Source organism: Andrographis paniculata, unplaced genomic scaffold (assembly GCF_009805555.1).
Source record: "Andrographis paniculata isolate CXL003 unplaced genomic scaffold, ASM980555v1 Contig66END, whole genome shotgun sequence".
In the NCBI taxonomy this organism is placed as follows: domain Eukaryota; kingdom Viridiplantae; phylum Streptophyta; class Magnoliopsida; order Lamiales; family Acanthaceae; genus Andrographis; species Andrographis paniculata.
In genome coordinates this window covers 3,552,952-3,576,992 of record NW_026137602.1, presented here as the reverse complement: position 1 = coordinate 3,576,992, position 24,041 = coordinate 3,552,952, and the positions used below count along the sequence as shown (strand labels likewise).

At 31.1% G+C, this 24,041-nt stretch overlaps 3 protein-coding genes across 6 annotated transcripts; 2 read left to right on the top strand and 1 right to left on the bottom strand.

Annotated features, from left to right (window-relative positions):
* The first annotated feature begins 3,925 nt into the window (after positions 1–3,925).
* On the top strand, positions 3,926–13,273 carry LOC127263095 (cell division cycle protein 27 homolog B). 4 transcript variants are annotated; one of them, XM_051292043.1, is made up of 17 exons: positions 3,926–4,386; positions 5,195–5,267; positions 5,410–5,504; positions 5,670–5,716; positions 6,349–6,446; positions 7,038–7,339; positions 8,004–8,159; positions 8,421–8,442; positions 8,518–8,601; positions 9,266–9,483; positions 9,568–9,633; positions 9,969–10,088; positions 10,288–10,364; positions 11,463–11,582; positions 11,674–11,893; positions 11,989–12,270; positions 12,874–13,273. In XM_051292043.1, the coding sequence occupies exons 1-17, from the start codon at positions 4,282–4,284 to the stop codon at positions 12,925–12,927; spliced, it is 2,139 nt and encodes a 712-aa protein (XP_051148000.1). In that variant the 5' UTR covers positions 3,926–4,281; the 3' UTR covers positions 12,928–13,273. The 4 variants fall into 4 exon arrangements, with proteins under 4 accessions (XP_051148000.1, XP_051147999.1, XP_051147998.1 ...); XM_051292042.1 differs by having other exon boundaries at positions 8,388–8,442; XM_051292041.1 differs by having other exon boundaries at positions 8,421–8,601.
* Positions 13,274–14,129: 856 nt separating this feature from the next.
* LOC127263170 (stromal cell-derived factor 2-like protein) lies at positions 14,130–17,175 on the bottom strand. The gene is made up of 6 exons (XM_051292177.1): positions 16,930–17,175; positions 16,294–16,434; positions 16,071–16,211; positions 15,358–15,407; positions 14,614–14,743; positions 14,130–14,530 (listed from the first exon to the last, which is right to left on the bottom strand). The coding sequence occupies exons 1-6, from the start codon at positions 17,026–17,028 to the stop codon at positions 14,429–14,431; spliced, it is 663 nt and encodes a 220-aa protein (XP_051148134.1). The 5' UTR covers positions 17,029–17,175; the 3' UTR covers positions 14,130–14,428.
* Positions 17,176–18,461: 1,286 nt separating this feature from the next.
* Positions 18,462–21,389, top strand: LOC127262754 (serine--tRNA ligase, chloroplastic/mitochondrial). Its single transcript, XM_051291567.1, has 9 exons — positions 18,462–18,710; positions 18,804–18,955; positions 19,452–19,545; positions 19,640–19,788; positions 19,890–19,982; positions 20,190–20,536; positions 20,607–20,741; positions 20,812–20,905; positions 20,975–21,389. Exons 1-9 carry the CDS (start codon positions 18,521–18,523, stop codon positions 21,251–21,253), a joined length of 1,533 nt encoding a protein of 510 aa, XP_051147524.1. The 5' UTR covers positions 18,462–18,520; the 3' UTR covers positions 21,254–21,389.
* The last annotated feature ends 2,652 nt before the right edge of the window (positions 21,390–24,041 follow it).

The following is a 24,041-nucleotide window of genomic DNA, read 5'->3' as shown; positions in this document are numbered from 1 at the left end:
TAAAAATATATATACACCATAAAATAAGTTAATTTTATATTGATAATTTTAAGTAAAATATCATGACATTTTATTATTGTTTAGAACCATATTTGTCAAATTATGAAATATATATTGACTATGGACAGCTCAAAATGCTAAACTAAAGATTCTCTATTTGTTCGTCATCAATGTAACTATTTTTTCATGTAATTATATCCAATTTAAATGTATTTTTTTCTTTTTTAAAAAAAATAATAAAAAAAAATTGTACTTTTAACTTTAATAAGAAAAAATATTTACACACTTTACATAATATTACAAATAATATCATTAAAAATTAAAAATAAATTTGAAGACAAAATTACCGTTTATATGTATATTGTATTATTATATATAAAATACTAATATACTAAAATTTATTTGAAAAATCAAATGGTTACATTTGCATATTAATTATGGGCATAAGTAGTATAATTTAAGCTCTGTTTAAATAGATATTTTTTAGAATTTTAGAAATAAAAAATAATATGATTTTAAAAAAAATAAAAATAAATAAATTATATTGATTAATATTTCCAAATCATGTAAACATAGAGAGTTTTTTAGAAACAATTTTTTTTTTTTTTTTAAGAGTTTTAGTTTATTGAACAGCTGTTTGGTTAGTCAAAAAACTAATTTAGGTGTTTGGTAAATTATTTTTTGAAATAAATTTTAAGATCCAAAAAGCTAATTTATAAAAAGCTCATTTTGAAAGAGTTTTTTTCATTTTCATTTTAATTATTCCTAATTTACCCTTAACACTTAATTATTTATTTTATACATATAAATTTATTTTTATAGTCGTATTTATTAATTATATTTAATATATTTAATTATTAAATTATATTTTTATTTTTTTAAATTTAAAATAATTACTATTATTAATTATTACATATAAATTATTTTATTTGTAAAATATATAAAATTTTAAAACTAAATCAAATAGAAAAAACAAATGTTATTAATTTATTTATATATATTAAAACAATAATTAACATAATAAAAATATATATACTAAAGATTTATTATTTTATATTTTACATAATTTCAATAAAAAATTATTTTTTTAGTAAAAATAATTTTCTCAGATCTAAATAATAAAAATAAAAATAAATATTTTATAATATTTTTATAATTTTCAATAATTAATAACAAATATTCTCATAAATTTCAAACGAAAATGAACAAAATTAAATATTTTAAAAAATAACGTATCAATGTCCTTAATAGTCATTTTATGTATAAACAGTTAATGTCAAACAGTTGTTTTATCAAACACTTTAATATAAACCACCAGTTGAATCAGCTAACATCTAAAAATTATCGGCTAATCAACTAATTGTCAAACGTACTCTTAATTTCATTTAAATAATTCGTTCATAGATATTATTTGGGCCCCAAAGCCCATTTGAAGCACAAATGATTGGACAAATATATACAGGAATTTAAATACATTGAATAATGGTAGGTTTTATTTATTTATTTTATTATTAATAATTACTACCTCCGTTCCATGTAATATGAGTGTATTACTGTAGATACGAAAATTTAGGTAAAGTATAATTAATAAATAATTAAGAAGTGTATTAGTAAAAATAATTATAGATTAAGGTTAAGATAAGTAAATAGTTTAATTAAAATTAAAAAAATTATAAAATTTAAAATTTAAAATGCGATTAAAGTGCATAATTATATTTTCAAAAATAGAAAGGATAAGTTATGTGGGACGGACGAAAATAAAAAATAGGAACAAATTATGTGAGACGGAGGGAGTACAATTTATATTTCTTTCTGAAAAAAAAAATATGACACTTTTAGTTTGCGGCAAGATATTTAAGATAGTGAAATTTAATAAGTTAATAATAGTAATTTATTATATTATTTTATTTAAGATTTTTTAAATGAATGATATGTTGATACTTTAATATTATTTAAATTTTAGGCTGTTTAATTAAATTTATTTTATATTTAAAATTAATAAATTTAAATGTTTTGCAATAATTTAAGTATCTTTTTAAATATATTTAATATTAATAAATTTATTAAAAATAAAAATATATCAATTGTTATTGAATAAATTAAAGTTAAAAAACTATATCAATTATTATGAAATATAAAGAATAAAATAAATATTTTATTATTATTATTTTTTAAAAAATGTAAATAGGATAAACAAACTCAAATCATTCAAACAAAGACACCATCGATAAATACATTCTCAATTTTAACAAAATTTATAATAAAGTATATGTATTTAAAAAACCCCTAATTTTATTTATGAAATAAAAATTTGAATTCCATTTAAATACAGGTTAAAAAATTTGAAAAGTAGTTTGATAATAATAAAATTTAATACTCCCTCCTCCGTCCCAAAACTATGGTCTGAGTTGTGTTTGTCACAATATTTAAGGAATATTGATATTATTTTGATAGTGGGTAAAAAGTATGGGTAAAAGACTTATTTGCCCTTGTGAGTGTATTAATATAAAAATAGTAGCAATTGTGTAATAATAATGAAAAAGTAAGGGTAATTTTATAGTGATATGGTTATTTATGAAAATGAGACTACTATTTTGGGACGAACAAAAATGGTAAATAGGATTATTGTATTGGGACGGAGGGAGTATTTCAAATTAAAATTAATACTATTCGTCATTCATAATTTTCAATAAAAATATACTCCCTCCGTCCACTTACAATGTTTACATATTTCTATTTTGGGATGTCCAATTACAAAGTTAACATTTCATTAAATACCCTATTTTTTCCACAAATACTCTTACTTTACATCACATCATTACTTTTACACAAAAAAGTAAGGGCAAAAATATCATTACACTACTTTTAACTACTAACTGTAATTAAAATACTATTATTTCTTAAACACCGCGCCAAAAGTAAATATAAACCTTGTAAATAGACTGAGGGAGTATTATTTTATGTTTATAAATATCATATTAAAAATACTATTTAAATAAAAATTCAAATCAGTTTCAAACAACAATTAAATAAATTGTAATATTCTATATTTTAAAAATAAATTATTATTAAAAGTTAAAACAATTATGTAGATTGATCGTTGGGATTTGTTTCTTAACCTTACTACTTGACTCTTCAATTTTCAATATATATATTTTCGAAAAACTATTATATAAAATATTATTTAAATATAAAGTTTGATAAAATATTATCTCAATTAAATTTGAAAAAATCTCTTTGACACATATTTTAATATAACGGGTACTATTTTTCTAAAAAAATTTATAATAAAAGAATTTTATTATAAACTTTTTAAAAAATAACTCTGGGTGCGTTTATTTATAGGATTTTAATTTTAATATGTAAAATTTTGAATTGAAATAATTATTTAATTTGATATAAAAATAATGATATTTGTTTAATATATTATAAATTAGAATGATATTTAGCTATATAATATAATTAAGAATTGATAATCTTATTTTGAAAAAACGAAAATAAAAAATTACAAAATGTCAATGAGACCGATGAAGTATATTATTATGATTATTTTTTAAAAAGTGGGCTGATTTTTTTTTTTTTTTTTAAACAACACACTATAGTTTTAAAAATATTACTCTCTGTGTCCCCACATATTTTGGGCGGTAGATACGGCAATTTATATAAAATATAATTAGTAGATAATTAAGAAAAAGTGTATTAATTTAAATAATTATTATTTAATAAAAATAATTATAAATTAAGATTAAAATATATAAATAGTTTAATTAAAATTAAAAAATTATAAAATCTAAAATTTAAAATGTGACATAATTATATTTTAGAAAAAAAAAATGAACAAAAATAGAAATATAAGACAAATTATTTAGGACAATTATTATTATTTGATATATATATATTATTTTTGAAAACAATAGTGGGGCGAAATTCAAAATCGAAATCGAAAACACAAGAGAAGCGTTGCCCGGCTGATTGCCCCTTTTTCGAATTTTGCGGTTAGGGTTTTGGTGAGTGTGAGATTGAGATAGAGGGTTTTGCCTTTTCAAATTTTCTTCTGCAGATTCTCTTCTTCAGGATCGTGAATTATCCGTGCCCAATCTGGATCTGTGCGCTTCTCCGCATTGATTTACCGGCGGCTTGTTTTTCAATCGAGTTTTTCCACTGTTGCTGTTGTTACTACAGGGGATTTATGGTATCGAGATTCGGAGCGCGGGGGTTGTAAGTGGAGCCATTGGCTGAATTGGAGTGCTATTTGTGTTGTCCCCTGAATGCGCGGTGAAAATGGAGGCCATACTTACAGAATGTGTGCGGAACAGCCTGGAGCACCTTCTGTATCGAAATGCCATTTTCATGTGCGAGCGCCTCTGCGCTGAGTTCCCTTCCGAGGTGAGAAATTATTATTATTGGATAATTGGCTGCCTGCGAATCAGAGTTTTATAGTGAATCTGAAGTTACTGCACGTTTTGTTTTTTACTTGAGTAATTATGATCTTCGATTAATTATACTGAGTGTAACCGTATGGAGAGCTGGTTTCTGATTCTGATAGGGTTGAGTAATTGAATATATATATATATATGTATGTATATATGCTTAGGCTTTTGGAACTAGGTTGCTCAAATTAACTGGTTTAATTGCAGTGGAAGATGTTCCATAGAAAATCGATGGAGGGTATTATTATGTGATTTTACTACTGGTCGATACCTTTTAATATTGGTAGTAACTTGGTGTTTTTGGTATCGGTTTATGATACTCTTCAAGTTTAATAACCTGTAATGCACTTGGTAAAAAGGCTTGGCTGTTAAATTTGTTTCCAGTGCCTGCCATTGGATGAGAATCAACAGAGTACAATTCCTTATTTGATTTGTTCCAGAGAAAATTTCTTATCATGTGATCTTTATTCAAATTACCACACTTTGCTTGTTTTGCCGTTTATTTGTTTTATACTACACTGACAAAACTGCCTCTGGATCTATTATAGAAATCTTTACTGCTTGAAAAATGCTTTGTAGGTTTTCACATTTAAATGGATTTTTAAGCTTTGTTTGATATTGATTAGGGCCGTTACTAAAATATCAACCCCTCCCCCCCCTCTCCCCCTCTCAAAAAAAAAAAGACCCTTTCATGAATCATCATATTAGTAATACTTAGATTAGATTTAAAGAAAAAAAAATTGATTCTATCACGTTCAATGCAGAAAAATTTGCAGCTGCTCGCCAGCTGTTACTTGCGAAACAACCAGGCTCACTGCGCTTATTACATTTTAAAAGGTACAAGCCGAAATATATCCTCTTGAAGTCTATGTCATCTAACCAATTTCTTCATAACTTGTGGGTTTCTGTATATACCATTTTACCTTTGTTCAGGAGGTGCCTTGTTTTCTTATTTGTATGCATTGTCTATGGTTTGAAGGAAAACAAGCAGCCCCATGCCGCTACTTGTTTGCACTGTCTTGCTTTCAAATGGATCTATTGAATGAAGCAGAAGCAGCATTATCTTCTACTGACGTAAGCTTATATTATAAAATAAGCATGTCATTTTTTTTTCAAGTAATGGAGATCATATTGTTGCTCTATGCCCACAATAGTTATAGCATGTCTTTCGCCTACAAGTTTAGTTTCCCCAAAATCATCCTTCAAACAGAAAACTCACCACTTATCATTTTGTTGCAGGTTCCAAATGGTGCTGCTGGGCATTACCTTCTTGGCCTTGTATACAGGTATTTTTCTTTTTTATATAAAATCCAATGCTCAAGTTTACCTGAATGGTTCTCTGGTTTGCCCTCCAATTGCATTAATCAACATACTTCTTGTGGGTTGCGTTTTCTTTTAACGGGTTATCATGATACACTAGTAAATTGCTAAATACGATAATTTTATAACCCTAGGATATGACTTCTACCCATGTTTCTAGCTATTTACATATACAATATTGCATATTTTGGTGCTAATTATCAAAAGTAACTTTCTTAAAAACATATCACATCAAATATCTACTTCCTATTACAAAACATTACATTAAATACTCAACTTATTACAATTTCTGAAATTTTCCAAACCTCCAAACTCCAGAGAAACCTTTATCTAAACGGAGCCGATTCACTGTCTGTTGCAACAGCGCACTAGCAGCACTGATTGAGAAACACTATTTGTGGACAAATTTGAATTCTATATTTCTATCCAAAACTGTCATTTTGGTTATCACTTGTGAATTGTGATATCTTTTATATTTATATTTTCAAGAAATGATCGCCAATGATATCTCAAGTAACCTAGTTGAATGATCCTATCATTCGAGTTTGTGTGTTTTCAAAATGTTAACTCATCTCATTATGACAATATTTATATTCAGGTATACAGATAGAAGGCAAAGAGCTATCAATCACTTCAATCAAGCATTATCACTGGATCCATTACTTTGGGCTGCTTATGAGGAACTCTGTATATTAGGTATAGGTGAAAAGTAATTAGTTTCCATTGACATTTACCTCATACATAGCATGGCAGCTTTTGGCTATTGTGGATAAACTAAGGGCTTTACTTTGCATGTATTATCTGGTTTAGATGATCATCTAGTATGTCGTGTACGGTAGGATTTCATGGTCTCCATTTAAGAATGAAAAATGGGGAGTTGCAGCTGAGATGCTCATCATTTATATACATTTTTTATAAACATATTTGTTTTGTTAGGTGTTTGAGAATAGTAAATATTTGAAATGAAATAGGGTTTTAATATGATATACATAGGTGTTTTATATGATGTTTTAAATAAAAAAAATTATTTTTGATAATATTTTAAATAAAAAGTAAGTATTTGATTTGATGGTTTGAAAGTTAAAAAGAAAAAAGAAAAAGTGATGAATAGTGCGAGGCAACAAACAGAGCAATGGTTTATTGGTTCCTGTTTAACCATATCCTCCTTTCATTGTGAATTAATTTGCAATCTTACTTTAGTGGTGATGTTTGGTTTCATATTTTTTATTGCTATTTTATTGTTGTCCTTTCCAAAATCATTTAACAAAATAATTGGTGTAAATTCAGGTGCTGCTGAAGAAGCTTCTTCGGTATTTGATAAAGGAGCTTCTCTCTGCATTCAGAAGCAATATCTAAATCATGGCTCAGGCACCCAGAGTCTGCAGACACCAAATGAGGATCATGATGGTGCTTCAAGCAGAACTTTAGGGTCAGAAGATATTAGTCCTAGGAAATTAAAACAAATGCATGGAAATAATCTACGAGACATATCTGGAAACTATCATGGAACAACAAATCAGCCAGTGACTGGTGTTCCAATTGGCTTGCCATTTTATAGCACTCCTTCCCCAGTGACTACACAAGCACAGGTATTATTATATACAGTTTCCTCACTATTGTATGTTGCAGCTGTCCATAAGTAATGGTTTCATAAGCACCATCCTAGCTAATATAACTGTGACCTAAGCTATTCATGTTGTTTTAAAATAAACATTCTGCTTGTAGATGACTTATTCATTTACAAACTTCACTTGTTGAAGGCTTCTCCTGGAGGTTGTATTGTTTGCTCTGTTACTCCCTTTCTGCCTGATTTTTTCAGTGTAAAAGCTTAAGTTCTTTATTGTGTGCGTTTTTTTTTTAATTTGCATCGTGAGATGGTAATGCTCAGTTATGACTTGATTGTATACCTTTACCCTATTTACCCTGTGATGAGGATTCTACAGTTAATCCTCTTGCTCAAATATATCTATCTTGGGTATTTTGTGTAGTTCCCTTAGTGCCTGCACCTTTAAAGTCTGTTGATTGTGCATAATGGTGGTGGTCTTATTTACATGGCACTTGTTTGTTTATTTTAGCGGGGGGAATTTTTTTAGTTCTGCAATTTGAGAATCGTGTGTCACTTTACTGCTTAATTGGTTTGATTGGAAAATTTAGAAAAATATATTGTGGGACAGATGTGGTTTTCTTCTTTTGGCTCTAATGCTAGGTTGTGCTGTTCTTAATTTCCTTTATATTATTATTATTTTTTTGTAGTTGTCTGGAGTTGCTCCACCTCCTTTATGTCGAAATGTGCAACCAAATGGTCCAAACTTGAGAACATATGGAGCTGATAGCACCCCACGAGCAACTGTGAACTCAAACATTGCAGGACCCAGAAGAAAGTTTGTTGATGAGGGAAAACTAAGAAAGGTTAGATTACACACTGTTTCTCTGCATATCTCTGCCACAGTCAGATGTTCTTTTACAATGCTTTACGTTTCCCCTGAACTCTAAACCATTGTAAAGGTATTCTTCCACTGCTATCTGCAACAGTTACTTTCTCTGTTTTTTCAACCTTATGAAATTGCCTTATTCTCCTATTATTTTTTTTTGGTTATATTTTTGTTCACTGAGTGTTGTTAATACATTCACATTTAGGTATCTGAGAGGCTATTTTCTGATTCTGGCCAGAGACGAAGCACACGACTTGCGGGTGAATCAGTCAATACAAACTCCAGTACATCCATAGTTTCTGGTAATGGAACGAACCCATCTTCTAAATATGTAGGGGGTCCTAAATCAAGCTCTGTCACTACACGCTCTTTGACAATCCGGAAAGGTCAGTCCTGGGCAAGCGACGCTACATATGAAGGTGCTTAATTTTTTATTTTTATTATTATTATTATTATTTTCCATGTCTTTTATATCAAATCAGTCAATTTAATATTTGAACTTTGAATCAATCACTTGTCTTCTAGGGATGATGATGTGAAGGTCAAAGCTTACCATTATGTGATATGAATTGGATGGTGTGCAAAAATTAATTGCCCAACTCAGTGTTTTCAGCTCTCTTGTGTTCACCAAATTCTGAAACCTCACTTAAGATAATCACTGGTGTGTTTTTCATATTTCATGGTGGTTAGTTAAGAAGCTAGATTAATCTCAGATAATTTTCATTAATTCATATGTTAAGAAAATTAAATTTTAGTTCCAAGTGTCAAATAATCACAAACTAAGCTTGATGAGTGTGGGCTGAACAAAATTAGTTGTTATTGTAGATGCTGAATTTTGAAGTTGACTTTATTGGATATAATCGATGTATTTTGCATATTGGCATGGGGGATTTCACTCCACTTGATGATTTGATGTCTTAGACACTGAAATTACCTTAGTAACATAGTTGATGTGGCAGCCACATTATATTGTTCATCAGTGAATTCATGTAGGAAAGAAGATGACTAAATAACAAAGAGATGCTCTATCTTGACCTTATTTTGATGTCAATCTGACTAATAGAGAAATTATTGCTCTTTCAGGTGCTCGTCACGACATGGATGATGAGTCTAGATTAAATGCCACCACGTCAAGCTCATCCCCACATGGTGATAATAGAGCTGGACCAGAAGGAGATGCCAGGTCCTCAGTTGCAGCTGTTCCATGTAACTCAAAAGTCATAGATGGTGCTTCGGATATATTAGCTCTATTAAGGCTTCTTGGTGAAGGTTTCAGACTTTCCTGTCTTTGTAGATGTCAGGTTGTAGTTCTATTTCTTGGAGGAAAGTAATCGGGGGTTCATATTCTTAACATTTAGTTTACCAATCTGCTTGTGCTGCGGCAGGATGCACTGGATACCTATACCAAACTTCCACCAAAACACTATAACACTGGATGGGTGCTTTCTCAGGTAGAATGTTTGTTAATAACTCCTGTGAATATTTGAATAGATTTTTCATCCTTCTTGTCGCCTGCCTTATTTTACTTATCTACCTATTTTACTGTCAAAGTGATGTAAGAAGGCACTTTATCTACCATTGTGGCAATTCATAACTTAGATTTCTTTCAGAAATCATTTATGATAAATTTTGTGCAATATATATATATATATACATATAATTTCTCTGTATCCATTTGTAGCTGTTCTTGGTCAAGTCGTAAACTAGTGTAAATAAGTTTTTTTTGTTTATTTTCTTCCGTTAAATATGACCATTTAGCATCATATGGGTTTTCTCTGGAAGGCAGGTTGGGAAAGCATACTTTGAACTGGTTGATTATCTTGAAGCTGATCATGCCTTCACGCGTGCTCGTCATTTCACTCCATACAGTGTGGAAGGAATGGATATATACTCTACAGTTTTATATGTGAGTCTATTTTGATAAATCTTGAATGCTTCATTCATTGTTTACACGCCTCATTATGTATCACGACACCTGGTCTTCTCTTTGTCCATTTTAAAACTTGCTTTGCATTCATATCACATGCCTGCTTATTTGTTTCTGCATTGCTTCTAATTTCGTGGTCTCGATGTGCCATCTAAGTAACTTTACCTTTGTCTTTTAGCATTTGAAGGAAGACATGAAGTTGAGTTACTTGGCTCAGGAGCTGATATATACGGATCGTTTAGCTCCTCAAACATGGTACCTTTTATCTGAACTTTTAATCCTAATTTCATCTATAAATAGTAATTATGTGGATTTATTTACATTGGTGGGTTCGGTTTCACGCAAACTAACTTAAAATGTACGGGTAATAATCCTATTGTTTTGAACACCCAATGAATTTCAGGATAATTTAATATAGGGCGTGTTTACTTGTAAAATTTGGTTTTGTATTTTGGTTTTGAATAGTAAAATTTTGAATTGAAATAGTTGTTTGATGTGATATAAATATGTATTTATGTGATGTTCTGAATGTAAAATAAAATTTTAGTGTATTATAATAAATGAAAAGTGGGTGTTTAATTTGATGTTTTTGGAGGAAAAAAAGAATTGGAATAGTAAAGTCAGAATGAAAATTGTACAAGTAAACACACATTATGGTTGTGTTCTTTTGTGGGTTTTACAGCAGGTTTTTGCTATTCAGATTTTTTTTTCCTCCAAAAATATCGCATCAAACAATTACTTTTTCTTTTTTGTATCACATCAACTTCTATTTATATAACATCAAACATCTATTCAAATTCAACTTTTTACTATTCAAAAATCCAAACCCGAAAACTAAAATCCACAAACAAACACACCTACGTTTTTCCTTATTGATAAGTTTATGACTACTGTTATTACATATTCTTATTCTTATGTTAAATCTGTGTAATTTATTATCAAACTCAATAATTGTTGCATAAAAGGTAATCAAGTTTGTGTTAAAATAGATTAGTGGTGATTATCGAAAAGATGATTGTTAATTAAATTTAGTTTTATATGATAACTAGACTACGTTTACTTATAACATCAATTATGTTACCATCAGAATTAGAAATAAACACAGCTTTATGGTATAGGAAAATCGAAAATCATGGTTTTTATTAGTATCATTAAATTATGAGGTTTTCAAAGTACCTTGTTACAAATTTCATTATTCTAATCTTAGAAGATAACTTTATACATAAAAAAGTACGAAATTTGGTTGGATAGTTATTCCCACATTTAACTATCATAAGTATATATGCAATTAGGATATATAAACATGCCCGTAAACCGTTTTTCTTCAATTATGCGTCGAATGTTATATTGCAGGTGTGCGATGGGAAATTGCTACGGCTTACAGAAAGACCACGAAACTGCTCTAAAGAATTTCCAGCGAGCTGTGCAATTAAATTCAAGATTCGCATATGCTCACACCTTATGCGGTCATGAGTATGAACAAATTTTTTTTTTTCCCACCACCTGTGTATCCAACTAAATTCCAATTCTTGCCTTTTACCTGGAAATCTATATTTATCGACAGATACGTGGCCCTGGAGGATTTTGAAAACGGTATCAAGAGCTACCAGAGTGCACTCCGGATAGATCCAAGACACTATAATGCCTGGTATGGCCTCGGCATGATATATCTCCGGCAAGAAAAGTTCCAGTTCTCTGAGCATAATTTCCGGGTGGCTTTCCAAATCAATCCCTTTTCCTCTGTCATAATGTCGTATCTCGGAACTGCGCTGCATGAATTGAGGGTAAGCATTTAATTTTAACCGAGCTAACAACAGATCGGAAAAAATTCATTTCCGAGTTCATTAACGACGAGACATTCTTTTTAACCTCCCGACAGAGAAACAGCGAAGCTCTGGAGATGATGGATAGGGCTATTTTGGCCGACAGGAAGAACCCTTTCCCACTGTATCAAAAGGCGAACATCCTGGCGAGCATGGAAAATCTCGACGGCGCGCTGGCCGTGTTGGAGGAGCTGAAAGAGTCGGCGCCGCGGGAGAGCAGTATCTATGCGTTGATGGGCCGCATTTACAAGCGCAAAAATATGCACGGCAAGGCCATGCTCCACTTCGGGCAAGCTCTCGACCTGAAGCCGTCGGCAACTGATGTTGCGTCTATTAAGGTAATTTCCGTTAATTGGTACTTTTTCCGTCCGTCAAATTTATTCTCACTTATTTTTTTTTAGTTCGTCGGTTAAATTTATTCTATTATTAATTTTGACAAAGTTAACAAATTTACATTTAGGGTGTGTTTGTTTGGAGGTTTGGATTTTAAGGTAGAATTTGAATAGTAAAAAATTTGAATTGGAATAGTAATATGACCTAATATAAATAGGTATAATATAAAAAAATAAGTATTTAATTTAATATTTTTGGAGGAAAAATTAGATGAATAGTAGATTTGGGAAAAAATTCTCCAAACAAACACACCTTTAATTATTTTCCATTCAATACTTATTTATAATAAATACAACTAATTTTTGTTACATTCTATTTTTTCATTTACTTTAATTTTTAATTAAATTTTCAAAAATACTTTCAACTATCTATTATTTTTTCAATAAAATTCATATTTTTTAATTTTTGTGCCGGATACAAGTAGATTAATTTTTATGGACGGAGGGAGTATTTTATTAGTATGTATTGTGTTTGGATAGCGGAAAAAAAGAAGATTTTGTGTCTGTATTTCTTTTGGTTTTGTTGATCTCTAACAATTTTTCGCTCAGGCTGCTATCGAAAAGTTACATGTGCCCGATGAGCTAGACGACGAAGAGTGTTGAATTAAATTTTATAATAACATCGAACGATTGATCAAATTTGGTGAAGCTGCCTACGCCTGTGGCGGGCAGTTGGTTCCGCTCGGATTTGTCTGTGTCCCGGGCGGGCAAATGATCGGCATGTCGGTTGCTGTTGTTTGAGTTTTTGGGTTGCAGAGGACGAACAAATAATAAGAGATGAGATGACATGAAACGGAGCGTTGTAAGAAAGGTTAGAGAAGAATTAGAGATCATTCAACAAATCAAGAACTCATTGTCTGTATGTATATCTTCTTGATCTTTCGTCTAATTGGAATTATTATATCTTCACATAGAGAGATTCATGTAATCAAATCATGTATTTCTTTTTTTTACTCACTCTCATACATAGACTTGAATTTTAACTATGTTTTTTATTCATTATTATTATTATTATTATTATTATTATTATTATTATTATTATTTTTTATGACATAGAAATTTGCGGCTGCTATTCGAAAGTGCGCACTAGGTAAACTTTCAATTGAATCTAATATCTTGCAAATTTGGTCCGACAAGGTAAGCTACCCTTAGGGTGTGTTTGTTTGGGGGTTTGGATTTTGAGTTGGGATTTGAATAGTAAAAATTTTGAATTTGAATAGTTGTATGATGTGATATAAATAGGGTTTGATGTGATGTTTTGAATGTAAAATTGATTTTTAGTATAATATAAAAAATAAAAAATAGGTGTTTGATTTGATGTTTTTGGGGGGAAAAAATTGGATGAATAGTAGAAATCTTATTAAATCCCCCAAACAAACACATAAGTAAATTATGAACCCGTGACTTCACGATCTTTCTCTTATTTAAATTTAAAATGTTAGCAAAGTATGTGAAATGGACGGAGTAAAAAATTTATTGCATTTAGCTTTGAAGTTCTTAAAATTTTGGAAATAATCTAACATTACTATTTGATATTTAGTTTTGAAGTTCTGAAACATTTGGAAATAATAAAACATTACTACTCTTTCTGTTCCATATCTGTTCCATATCTATTTGCACAAAATTTTAAAAATATTACTATTATATTGAGATACAGTAAAAATAAAACTAAAAATAAATATAATAATATTTATATAATATATTGTAAATTAAAAATATATTTATAATGTTAAATAGATAATATAATTATTTTTTTTAAAAAAAATACTTAAGACCAAAATAGAAAAATTGATAAATTATTAAAGTATGGAAAGAGTATTTGATATGATATTTGTGTAAAAACTTGATATCGTATTTCTTTAAAATTGGGATAGTGCCAAACAGTACAAAGTGCTTGTCTAAACAAAGCATTAGTCTTGGAACTACAGGTGTTTTCAAATTACAGTCCAACCATCTTTTAACTTCAAACTTTCTCCATCTCTTAGGCCTAAGCAAGCAGGCAGCTCTATTAGATGTCGACGACCGCGACGGCAACGGCGAGCGACAAAAGTACAATGAATAACCAAATAACGTCTATAAGGTTGTCGAAAAATCTCAGCTGATCTCACTTGCTTTCAGCCGTAGCCGTAGCCGTAGCCGATGGAAGATAGACACCCTCGGCAGCCAGCCAAATATTATCCGCTTGCTTCTTCCGGACACCACAAACCTGTAGGAATCAGACAATAGTCGATAGTCACCGAGCAACTCTTACCTACCCATACCCAAATATCTCGGCATTTTGGCTCTTACCTCCTGCTGGCCCCCGGCGATACGGTTGTATTTCTTGTCATGACTGTGAAGGTACCCTCCTGTGTCTACATGCTGAAGCCGGACTCGTTGATCTTGTCTCCACGTCTTTCCACTCCCCTCGATCTCGAGTCTAAGAGTACAACAACGATTATCAATCCGTGTGCGTGTCTGTTTGTGCTTTCGATCTTACTTTCGTACTATATGCAATGAGAATGATTACTGTACTGATTTGAAAAAAATCAACACTATGCATATTTGCGCCACTCAACACTTAAAATCATACTCCCTCCATTCGGCTCTAAGGATCTCATTTACGTTTTGCATCATTGTACTTAACATTAAAAATATCCTTATATTCGTATAATTTTTTGCACAAATGTCATTATAATAGTATTGTAAGACACTAATAGAAGTATTTTTGTCATTTTCCTTTGATTTGTGCTACGTTTTGATATAATAATTAATATTCAAATATCTAACATGCAAAAAGTAAATGAGATTCTTAGAGCTACCGTTATGTCGTATATTGTCTGTCAGCACAGTAATTGCCGTCATATGTAATCTCTAATGAAATATTTTGTCCTAAAAATCATTTATATCTCTATTACCTAACTTTCATCTAATCTATCATATCAAAAGCCTATTTTTTGTTCAGATGCTCGAACTAACAACAAACACACAACACAGAGATAGCTTCCAAATGATAAGATGATAAGAGTAATTTGCGATTTAAGGTAATCTCACCTCCAATAATCCCCCGTATCAGACTGCCCGTCATTGCCGAAGCAGCTCACCTGCATTCGAGTTTAATTACTTACTAAGCTTTGCAATTGAATTGACGCAAAACCAAGCAAGATGTAAAACCCACGTAGAAATTAAACACGTGTGGAAGTGACTACATCTCCAAAAGTAAGTTACATCCCATGCCAAGCAATAAACCATTTGCAAAAGGGAAATGAGAAGACGGGTGGCCTAAACACAAGTATACCGCCTGCGAAAGGTATCTAGTGTATGTCTACCACAACTATAGGGAAATGAGAAGACGGGTGGCCTAAACATGCTTAGAACTCGATTCATTACACTAACTGATAAATCTCTTTCTGCAAATGGACCGACTTTAGTCACTTGTTTCTTCAATCTTAGCCTTTGTTCTTTTTGCGTTTATTTCAGTTTTTTACTATGCAGGTTTGCCGTTCCAAATAACACATAACTCCTTTTTCATACAAAACATTATATTTAATCACTACTTCACCTAATGAACAACAAAAACAAAAACTTACAAAATAATAATAATAATAATATTCGCCAAAAAACATCATTTTCAACTCATACAAAACATCACATATACCCATTTTTTCCCACTCGAATAAATCACATATCTAAAAAATCCAACACAGCAGATAAAAATTTCAGGCAACGGAAAGAGATGTCTCCCGATAAAATAAATGCATACAAACCTCCAAATTTCCGGATATCGGGGATGCGTGTAAGTGGCTGTGCAACCACTTCCTAGTTCTCATATGCTGCAGCCTAATGAGCGTGCCACTTTTGATCGTATCTCCTTGTTTTTCAGATGAGTCTTGTGTAGGCCTCACAATCTACGAATTTTATCAACGACTCCAATCAACCGTCTAACTACAGCCAAACAAAACACCAAGTGGGCAAGACATGTAAAGATACCCAGTAGCTGTTAGAGTCATCAACATTCGGAAAACCAGTAACCGACTGCTGCCCACTGCCGGAGCCGTAAGGAACATCATGTGAATGAAGCCGGAACTTTGTCCTCTCATGCATTAGCTTGATCACCGAACCATATGTAACCTGCCAAAGATTCAAGAACAGATTCATTCTGCAACTAAATCTTGAAAATCTAGAGGTTTTCGATCGGAAATATGAAACTTTGTCTAACAAATTCTTGGCAATTGCAATTTGCAAGAGCTAAACTATCCAAATGAGCAATCCTCATCCTCTAAAAATGCAATTTCATGTTTTTGTTCATATTATGCACCACTCAATTGAACCAATCCCTAAAATTTCTTTTACTTCCTATTGACATATAGGCAAAGCCTAAATATTAATTTGGGGACAAAATTAGGGTTAGGGTTTCATGGATCGCTTGAAGATCCATAATCAGTTCCGAAGAATCAATTCACATTCAGGAATGAACGAATCGAATGAAATGAAGGTACACAAGAAATGAATCAAATCACACCACAAATTCCTCTCACCAAACGCTAACATAGAGCACTAATTCAAAGCAAATTAATGATACAATCGAAATACGCCTCAGAATCAGCGACACGAATGAGTACTTGCCTGAACGCCTTCGGAGGCGGCGGAAACAGGAGCCGAAGCGTAATCGGCGATAACTGTAATCACCGTCAAAACCGTGAAGCCGAAAACCGAAATCGCCATAACAGGTAACAGAGGACCGCGTCCAGACCGAAATTAGAGCTCACTTCACCTTTCTCGATCTCCGGCGGCGGCGGCTGCGGCGACGGTGCAGATGCCGAAGTGAAGGAGAAGGTCAAGGCGGAAGCGATAGACGGAGAAAAAACTAAACGCTGTATTTATTTGATATTTTCGGAACTTACAGGGACCGATTTGCAAACACCAAATAAATCAGGGTAAACTAGAAATTTCATATTTTTTAAAATTATAAATATATAAAATACTCTATATTTTATTTATTAGCTGTTTCTTCGAAGAGTCTAAGAGATTTCTATTATTTAAATAATTTTTTTTTTCTAAAAATATCAAATTAAATATTTTCTTTTACGAAATTTTATATATATTAGTATCATATTAATACATTGTAAAAATAAAGTGAAAATGACTAAAATAATCTTATTAGTATTGTATGGTATAAATGTAATGATATTTGTGTAATAGTAGAGTTGATAAATAAATAAATAAATAAATTGTTATTGGACGAAAAAAAATAAAAAAATTGATAAATTGTTAATGGACGAATGAAATATTATACTTTAAAAAAAATAAAATTTACATTCAAAACGATACATTAATTTTAATTTATTTCACATTATATCACTATTTAATTGAAATTTTTCAATTTTCAAATTTCAATCTACAGTTCAAACCCCCAAACAAACACACCTAGGTCTAAAACATCTTCCCCGTCAAAATGTTGATTATATTCCACTATTAAAAGTACAATAAAAATAATTTTGTTTCGATTTTATTGTATAAAAATAATACTACTTTCATACCAGATACGGTGTCTGCTGTACTGTAGATACGGTATTTTAGAAGGGGTGTAATTAGTAGATAATTAAGAATGTATTAGTGAAAATAATTATTTTATAATATAAATAATTATAAATTAAAATTAAGATAACTAATTAGTTTAATTAAAATTTTCAAAAAATAAAATTAAAAAGTTTAAAATAAGATTAAAGTGTATAATCATTTTTTTTAAAAAAAAAGTGACATGGTACGTGGGACGGACAGAAACGGCAATATGGACATGATATATGGGACAGAGGGAGTAATATAATGATAAAATATAAATAATTGTAAAAGTAAAATAAAATATTTTTAAGTAATTATTTTTCATAATTCAAAGTAAAAATACGCACACTTTGTAAATCGATAAAATAATACTATAAAATATTTTAAATATTATATTATATTATTAAAATTATTCAGTTTTTATAAATAAATAATAGTAGTATATTATATTTTGTAAATAATATTTATAAAAAACTGTGACCCCAAAAATTAATTTATAAACATATGACAAATTTACCCAACAAATCATCTCCAGGAGCTAAGATAATTTTGTTTTAGCCCTTAAATTTGTACTAATTATAACATCAGGTACATAAAAAATTTCGTTCCCCAAACCCCATGAAAAGGGGATAACCAAATTGAAGTGCAGCCATTGATGGCGCTTCAATCCTTCACCCTCAAACTCTCTCCATTTTTCATTCTCCGGTCGCTCGCCGGAGCTCCAAATGCTTCGAAACTCCACTTCCAATACCGCCGCCTGCCGCGGTTCCCGGCGAGGGCGTTTAATTCAACGGCCGGCGCCGCCGCGCTGGAGCCGGCCACCGCCACTCCTGATGAAAGCAAAGGTAATCGATTTATAAATTGTAGTATTCCGAAGTTCGCGGTTTCTGTAATCGATTTTTTAGGTTGAATTTTTGGGGATTTGGGTGATTATGTAGCTGTGAAGCCGCTTCAATGGAAAGCAGCCATAGATTTCAAGTGGATTAGGGATAACACGGAAGCGGTTGCGGCGAACATCAAGAGCCGCAACTCGAATGCTAACCTCGACGTTGTTCTTCAGCTTTATGAGAAATTGTTGAATCTTCAGAAGGTCAGGCTTCCTTACCTTCTACCTTATTGATTAATGGCGTATCTGAGGCGTTGATATCTGCAATTTTCTGATGAAAATTAGAGATGCATTTGTAATGATTCATAGCCATTGATGAATTGATCATTGTCATCTTGAGATGTTGATGATTCAGGGAGTATACTTTGAATCAAATTCCTTCCTTCCAATGGTTGATTGCATCTCTTAAGGAGCTAACTAACTGTAGAAATTTCAGAGAATCGAATTTTAATTGTGTTAGCTCGTATTCGATTGTGTTGGATTTTGTTTATCCTTGCTTGGTTTGCCTAGTTTCATTCGATTATCTTAACTCGATTGCATCTCCTAAGGAAGCTATCTAATTGTAGAAGTTTTTGAATTCATCTTTTTACATTAACAAATTGAATGTTTATCATGTTTGCACGTATTCATAATGTGTTGGATATGCTCTATCCTTGCTTGTTTTGCCTAGTTTCATTCAATAATTTGAACTCATTAGCAGGAGGTAGACAGGCTTCGTGCCGAGAGAAATGTAGTTGCAAACAAGATGAAGGCGAAGTTGGAACCTACCGAGCGTCAGAAACTGATCGAAGAAGGTTTGTTAATGCCTGTGGCGCGCTTGTCTTTTAAAATGAAGTTCCGTTTCACCTTTTTCTGCGACATGTTGTTTATCTAAGAGTGTCGATTCAGGAAAGAATTTGAAGGACGGGCTTGTTAATCTTGAAGAAGATCTGCTGAAACTAACCGATGAACTTCAAAAGGAAGCGCAGTCAGTGCCAAATATGACTCATCCCGACGTTCCAATAGGAGGAGAAGATTGCTCGGCAGTGAAAAAACTGGTAGTCTTTTCTAGTTTCGATGGGAATGGCGATGAATATTCGAAATCATCTTGCTTCGCTCTTCTAGCTTGTATTAATTGTTTTTCTTCCGGAATTTACAGGTTGGCGAGCGCCGTGAATTTAGCTTCACCATTAAAGATCACATGCAGCTCGGAAAAGATTTGGATTTGTTCGATTTCGATGCTGCTTCCGAGGTACATTCATAACCAAAGTATGCTGGATTGTGGCGACAAATATTAGAAATCGTTTCATCTGATTAGATTGATGTTTAATTATACGTTTTCGATCAATGTAATCGAAACCTGAGGCAATTTGGGAAATTTTCTAATTGAATAAGATCGCCATTCGATAATACTGATGCTTTCTTACATGCTGTTAATATCTGATATATTTTCCGGCAGGTGAGCGGTTCGAAATTCTACTACCTGAAGAACGAAGCCGTGTTATTGGAGATGGCACTTATCAACTGGGCGGTGTCGGAAGCCATGAAAAGGGGCTATACACCTCTTACGACGCCGGAACTCGTTCGATCGTCGGTGGTTGAAAAATGCGGCTTCCAGCCGCGCGGCACCAACACACAGGTCTATTCAATCGACGGCACGGATCAGTGCCTGATCGGTACAGCCGAGATTCCGGTTGGTGGAATCCACATGGACTCGATTCTCCCTGAAGCGTCGCTACCTCTGAAATACGTTGCCGTCTCCCATTGCTTTCGAACTGAAGCCGGGGCTGCCGGCACTGCGACTCGGTAAATCACGATCCCAAAAATTTCAGCGTTATTCGTCGTCGATATTGATAGGCGGCGATGGTTTCCGCAGGGGGCTTTATCGCGTCCACCAGTTTAGCAAAGTCGAGATGTTCGTCTTGTGCCATCCCGACGACAGCGATTCGTTCCACGGAGAACTTATCGGAATCGAAGAACAGCTCTTCTCGTCGTTGGGGCTTCATTTTAAGTACGTCGACAAAGATTCGATTTTTTTTCTTCTTCTCCCTTCGTTGGGTTATCTTGATTTTTTTCCACAGAATAATGGACATGGCGACGGAGGATCTCGGCGCGCCGGCCTACCGGAAATTTGACGTCGAGGCATGGATGCCGGGTCTGGGTCGATACGGCGAGGTACGTCACGTGCATGCATGTGCATGCAAAGTCTCCGTTTTTCTGATCCTGTTCGATTTTTATCGGCAGATATCGAGTGCTTCGAATTGCACGGACTACCAAAGCCGGAGGCTGGGGATTCGGTTTCGGCCGGAATCGGGCGGCGGGAAGAAGGGGAAGGGGAGCTCCGGCGGTGGTGCCGCCACTCGGTTCGTTCATACGCTGAACGCGACTGCGTGTGCGGTGCCAAGGATGATGGTGGCGCTGCTGGAGAACTACCAGGAAGAAGATGGGTCTGTTGTTATACCTCAGGTATTGAGGCCTTTCATGGCTGGCCTTCATCTCATTTCCCCTAAATCCAAACCCTAATTTTAATTTTTTTCGATTTTATTTATTTTAAATTTTGTTTTCTATGTTTGATTCGATGATTTTTGGTACTGTGTTATATATAAGTCGCAGTTTTCATTGAAATTTCTAAAAGAAAATTTGAAGTTGAATTATGTAGTGTTTTAAGTGAAAGTGTTTTTTTTAAAAAAAAAATTAGGTATGAAAATTGTATTAATAATATAAAAAAATATTATAAATATTATTTTATTTTAAATTGTTGAATTTTTTTTGTAAGAATACAGAATATATATTGTATACCATATGAAAATATATATGTATTTTTTTAAATATTCGTTTTGTATTGTTACAACTAAAGAATATTGATGAACAAGTTCATTTTGTGTTAACGTAAAATTTGTACGGAATACCTATTTTGTCTAAAATTGATATTCGATTCTAAATAAAGACCTAAATTATCTAAGTTGTATACAAATAAAAAATATAAAAATAAATAATTAATAAAAAACACAATAAATAAAACACATATTTTATGCATTTTTATTAAAATACAAAGAAGTGATATACTCCCTCTGTCCCAGATACTATGTCCACGTTGACGTTTTTGTCCACGTACGATGTCACTTTCCTTTTTTGGAAAATGATTACACACTTTAATCTCATTTTTAATTTTTTAATTTTTTTTTTAAAAATTTTAATTACACTAATTAGTTATTTTAATCTTAATTTATAATTATTTATATTATAGGATAATTATTTTTACTAATACATTTTTAATTATCTACTAATTACATTCCTCCTAAGATACCGTGTCTACAATGTAGCAGACACGGTAATAGGACGGAAGGAGTATAATTTATTATTTATTTTATTATTATTGTTTTTCCATAACGAAGCCGCCAGGGGTAGTATCTAGTATGCTAATGGCCTTAGATTCGTAATGATAATATATTATATGACTCTGATTAGTGTGCGATAATCAATATTGTCTTAACATAATATTTATTTTAACAAAAATATATATAATTAAATATAATACAAATATATTCTGTAAATTGATAGTACATAGTAACAATTCATACCATACATAGTAATTTAATTAAAATTATATATTATTGATATAGTAATTAATTATAACACCCTAATAAGCATCCCAATCGTATTTCCATATTATTATATATTTACTATTGAGCAGTTGGACTACAAATGGAATATAATATAAAAATAAATAAATAATAATAATATTTTGTATATGGTTAATTTAATAATGCATAATAATTGTCATTATTTTATTTGACGGCTACGGTTTAATTTTAGTGATTATTAAAAGTAATTATTTATTTTCCTAAGATTGCAATCTAAAACCCATTACAATAAATATAAAATTCAATTTTGTCACAACTGTAGACGTGTTATGGACTATGTCACATCAAAATTATTTTTTATTTTGTTTTATAATTTTATATTATTGCAATCTTCCTTGTGGCTTCGCAATTTGATTGCTTGATTTTTACAGACCAATAATTTGATTCTGAACCTATTTTTTTAATCTCAATTTTTTATATAAATCGAATTTTTTTACCTCCATGCTAATCAATATTTTTTAATATTCATTTAGTCGTTTAGATCTGTGTCAAATATTGTCACACATTTTAATAAAAATAGTTATTTTTTTCATTCAGATAGAAGTATTCATTTAGAAATTTTTAGTAAATTGAGAATACTAATATTATGTTATTGGTTAATAAAAGTATATAAAATGATTTTAATATTTTCGTCATTTATATTCTGTATATGTAATGATATAATTATTATTTTAAAAAATAAATATTTTGATATTAGTGTATTATTTTTACTATAATAAAAATATATAATAGAGTATATTATTGAATAAGTCGTACAAAAATTAAAAAAAAAAATAGTGGAGAGGGATTAAGTACTTTTGTCTTTTATAATAAAAAATATTTATATCAATTTTTTGTTGTCCATTAAATTTATATGTAGTTTATTTATATTCACTCCATCAAGTTAGAAAATATATATATTTTTATTTTGAGACGTTCAATTATAAAGTAAACATTTCATTAAATACTTCATTTTTTTTTTCTATAAATACTTTTACTTTACATCACATTATTACTTTTACACAAAAAAATAAGGGGCAAAAATGTCATTACACTGTATTTAACTACTCACTATAATTAAAATATTATTATTTTTTAAACACTACGTCAAAAGTAAATATTTACTTTGTGTGTGGACGGAGGGAGTATTAAATATAAGTTTTATCTACTAATAATTTTATTATTTTTATTTTTCCAGATTGTACTTGTTGTAGCACAGTAATTGTAAAGTCTGTTGTATTGTTTACCTCACTACGTGAAGTACTAACACTGTTTTACTTTATCGACAGTCGCATTTTGAACTAGTAAATTATAATCGCGTGTTAAGTACTAACGAATATGATTTTTATGCAATATTTTTTTAATAGCGAATAAGTAATACTTCCTCCATCCCATAACTAGATATCTATTTGTTTTTTATACGTAATTTTAGAAATATTAGTATTATATTGAGATGTAATATGAATAAAGTAGAAATGACTAAAATAACCTTATTAGTATATGTGATATAAAGGTAATGACATTTGTGTAATATATTGTAAGTTATAAAGATATTTGTAATGATAGGCAAATAGTTCAGTTACTAAAAAATGAAATGGATATATTGTTATGGAACGGACTAAAATAGAAAAATGTATACTTTGTTATTGGACGAAGGGAGTATTAAATTTTAGGATTATAAGGAGTTT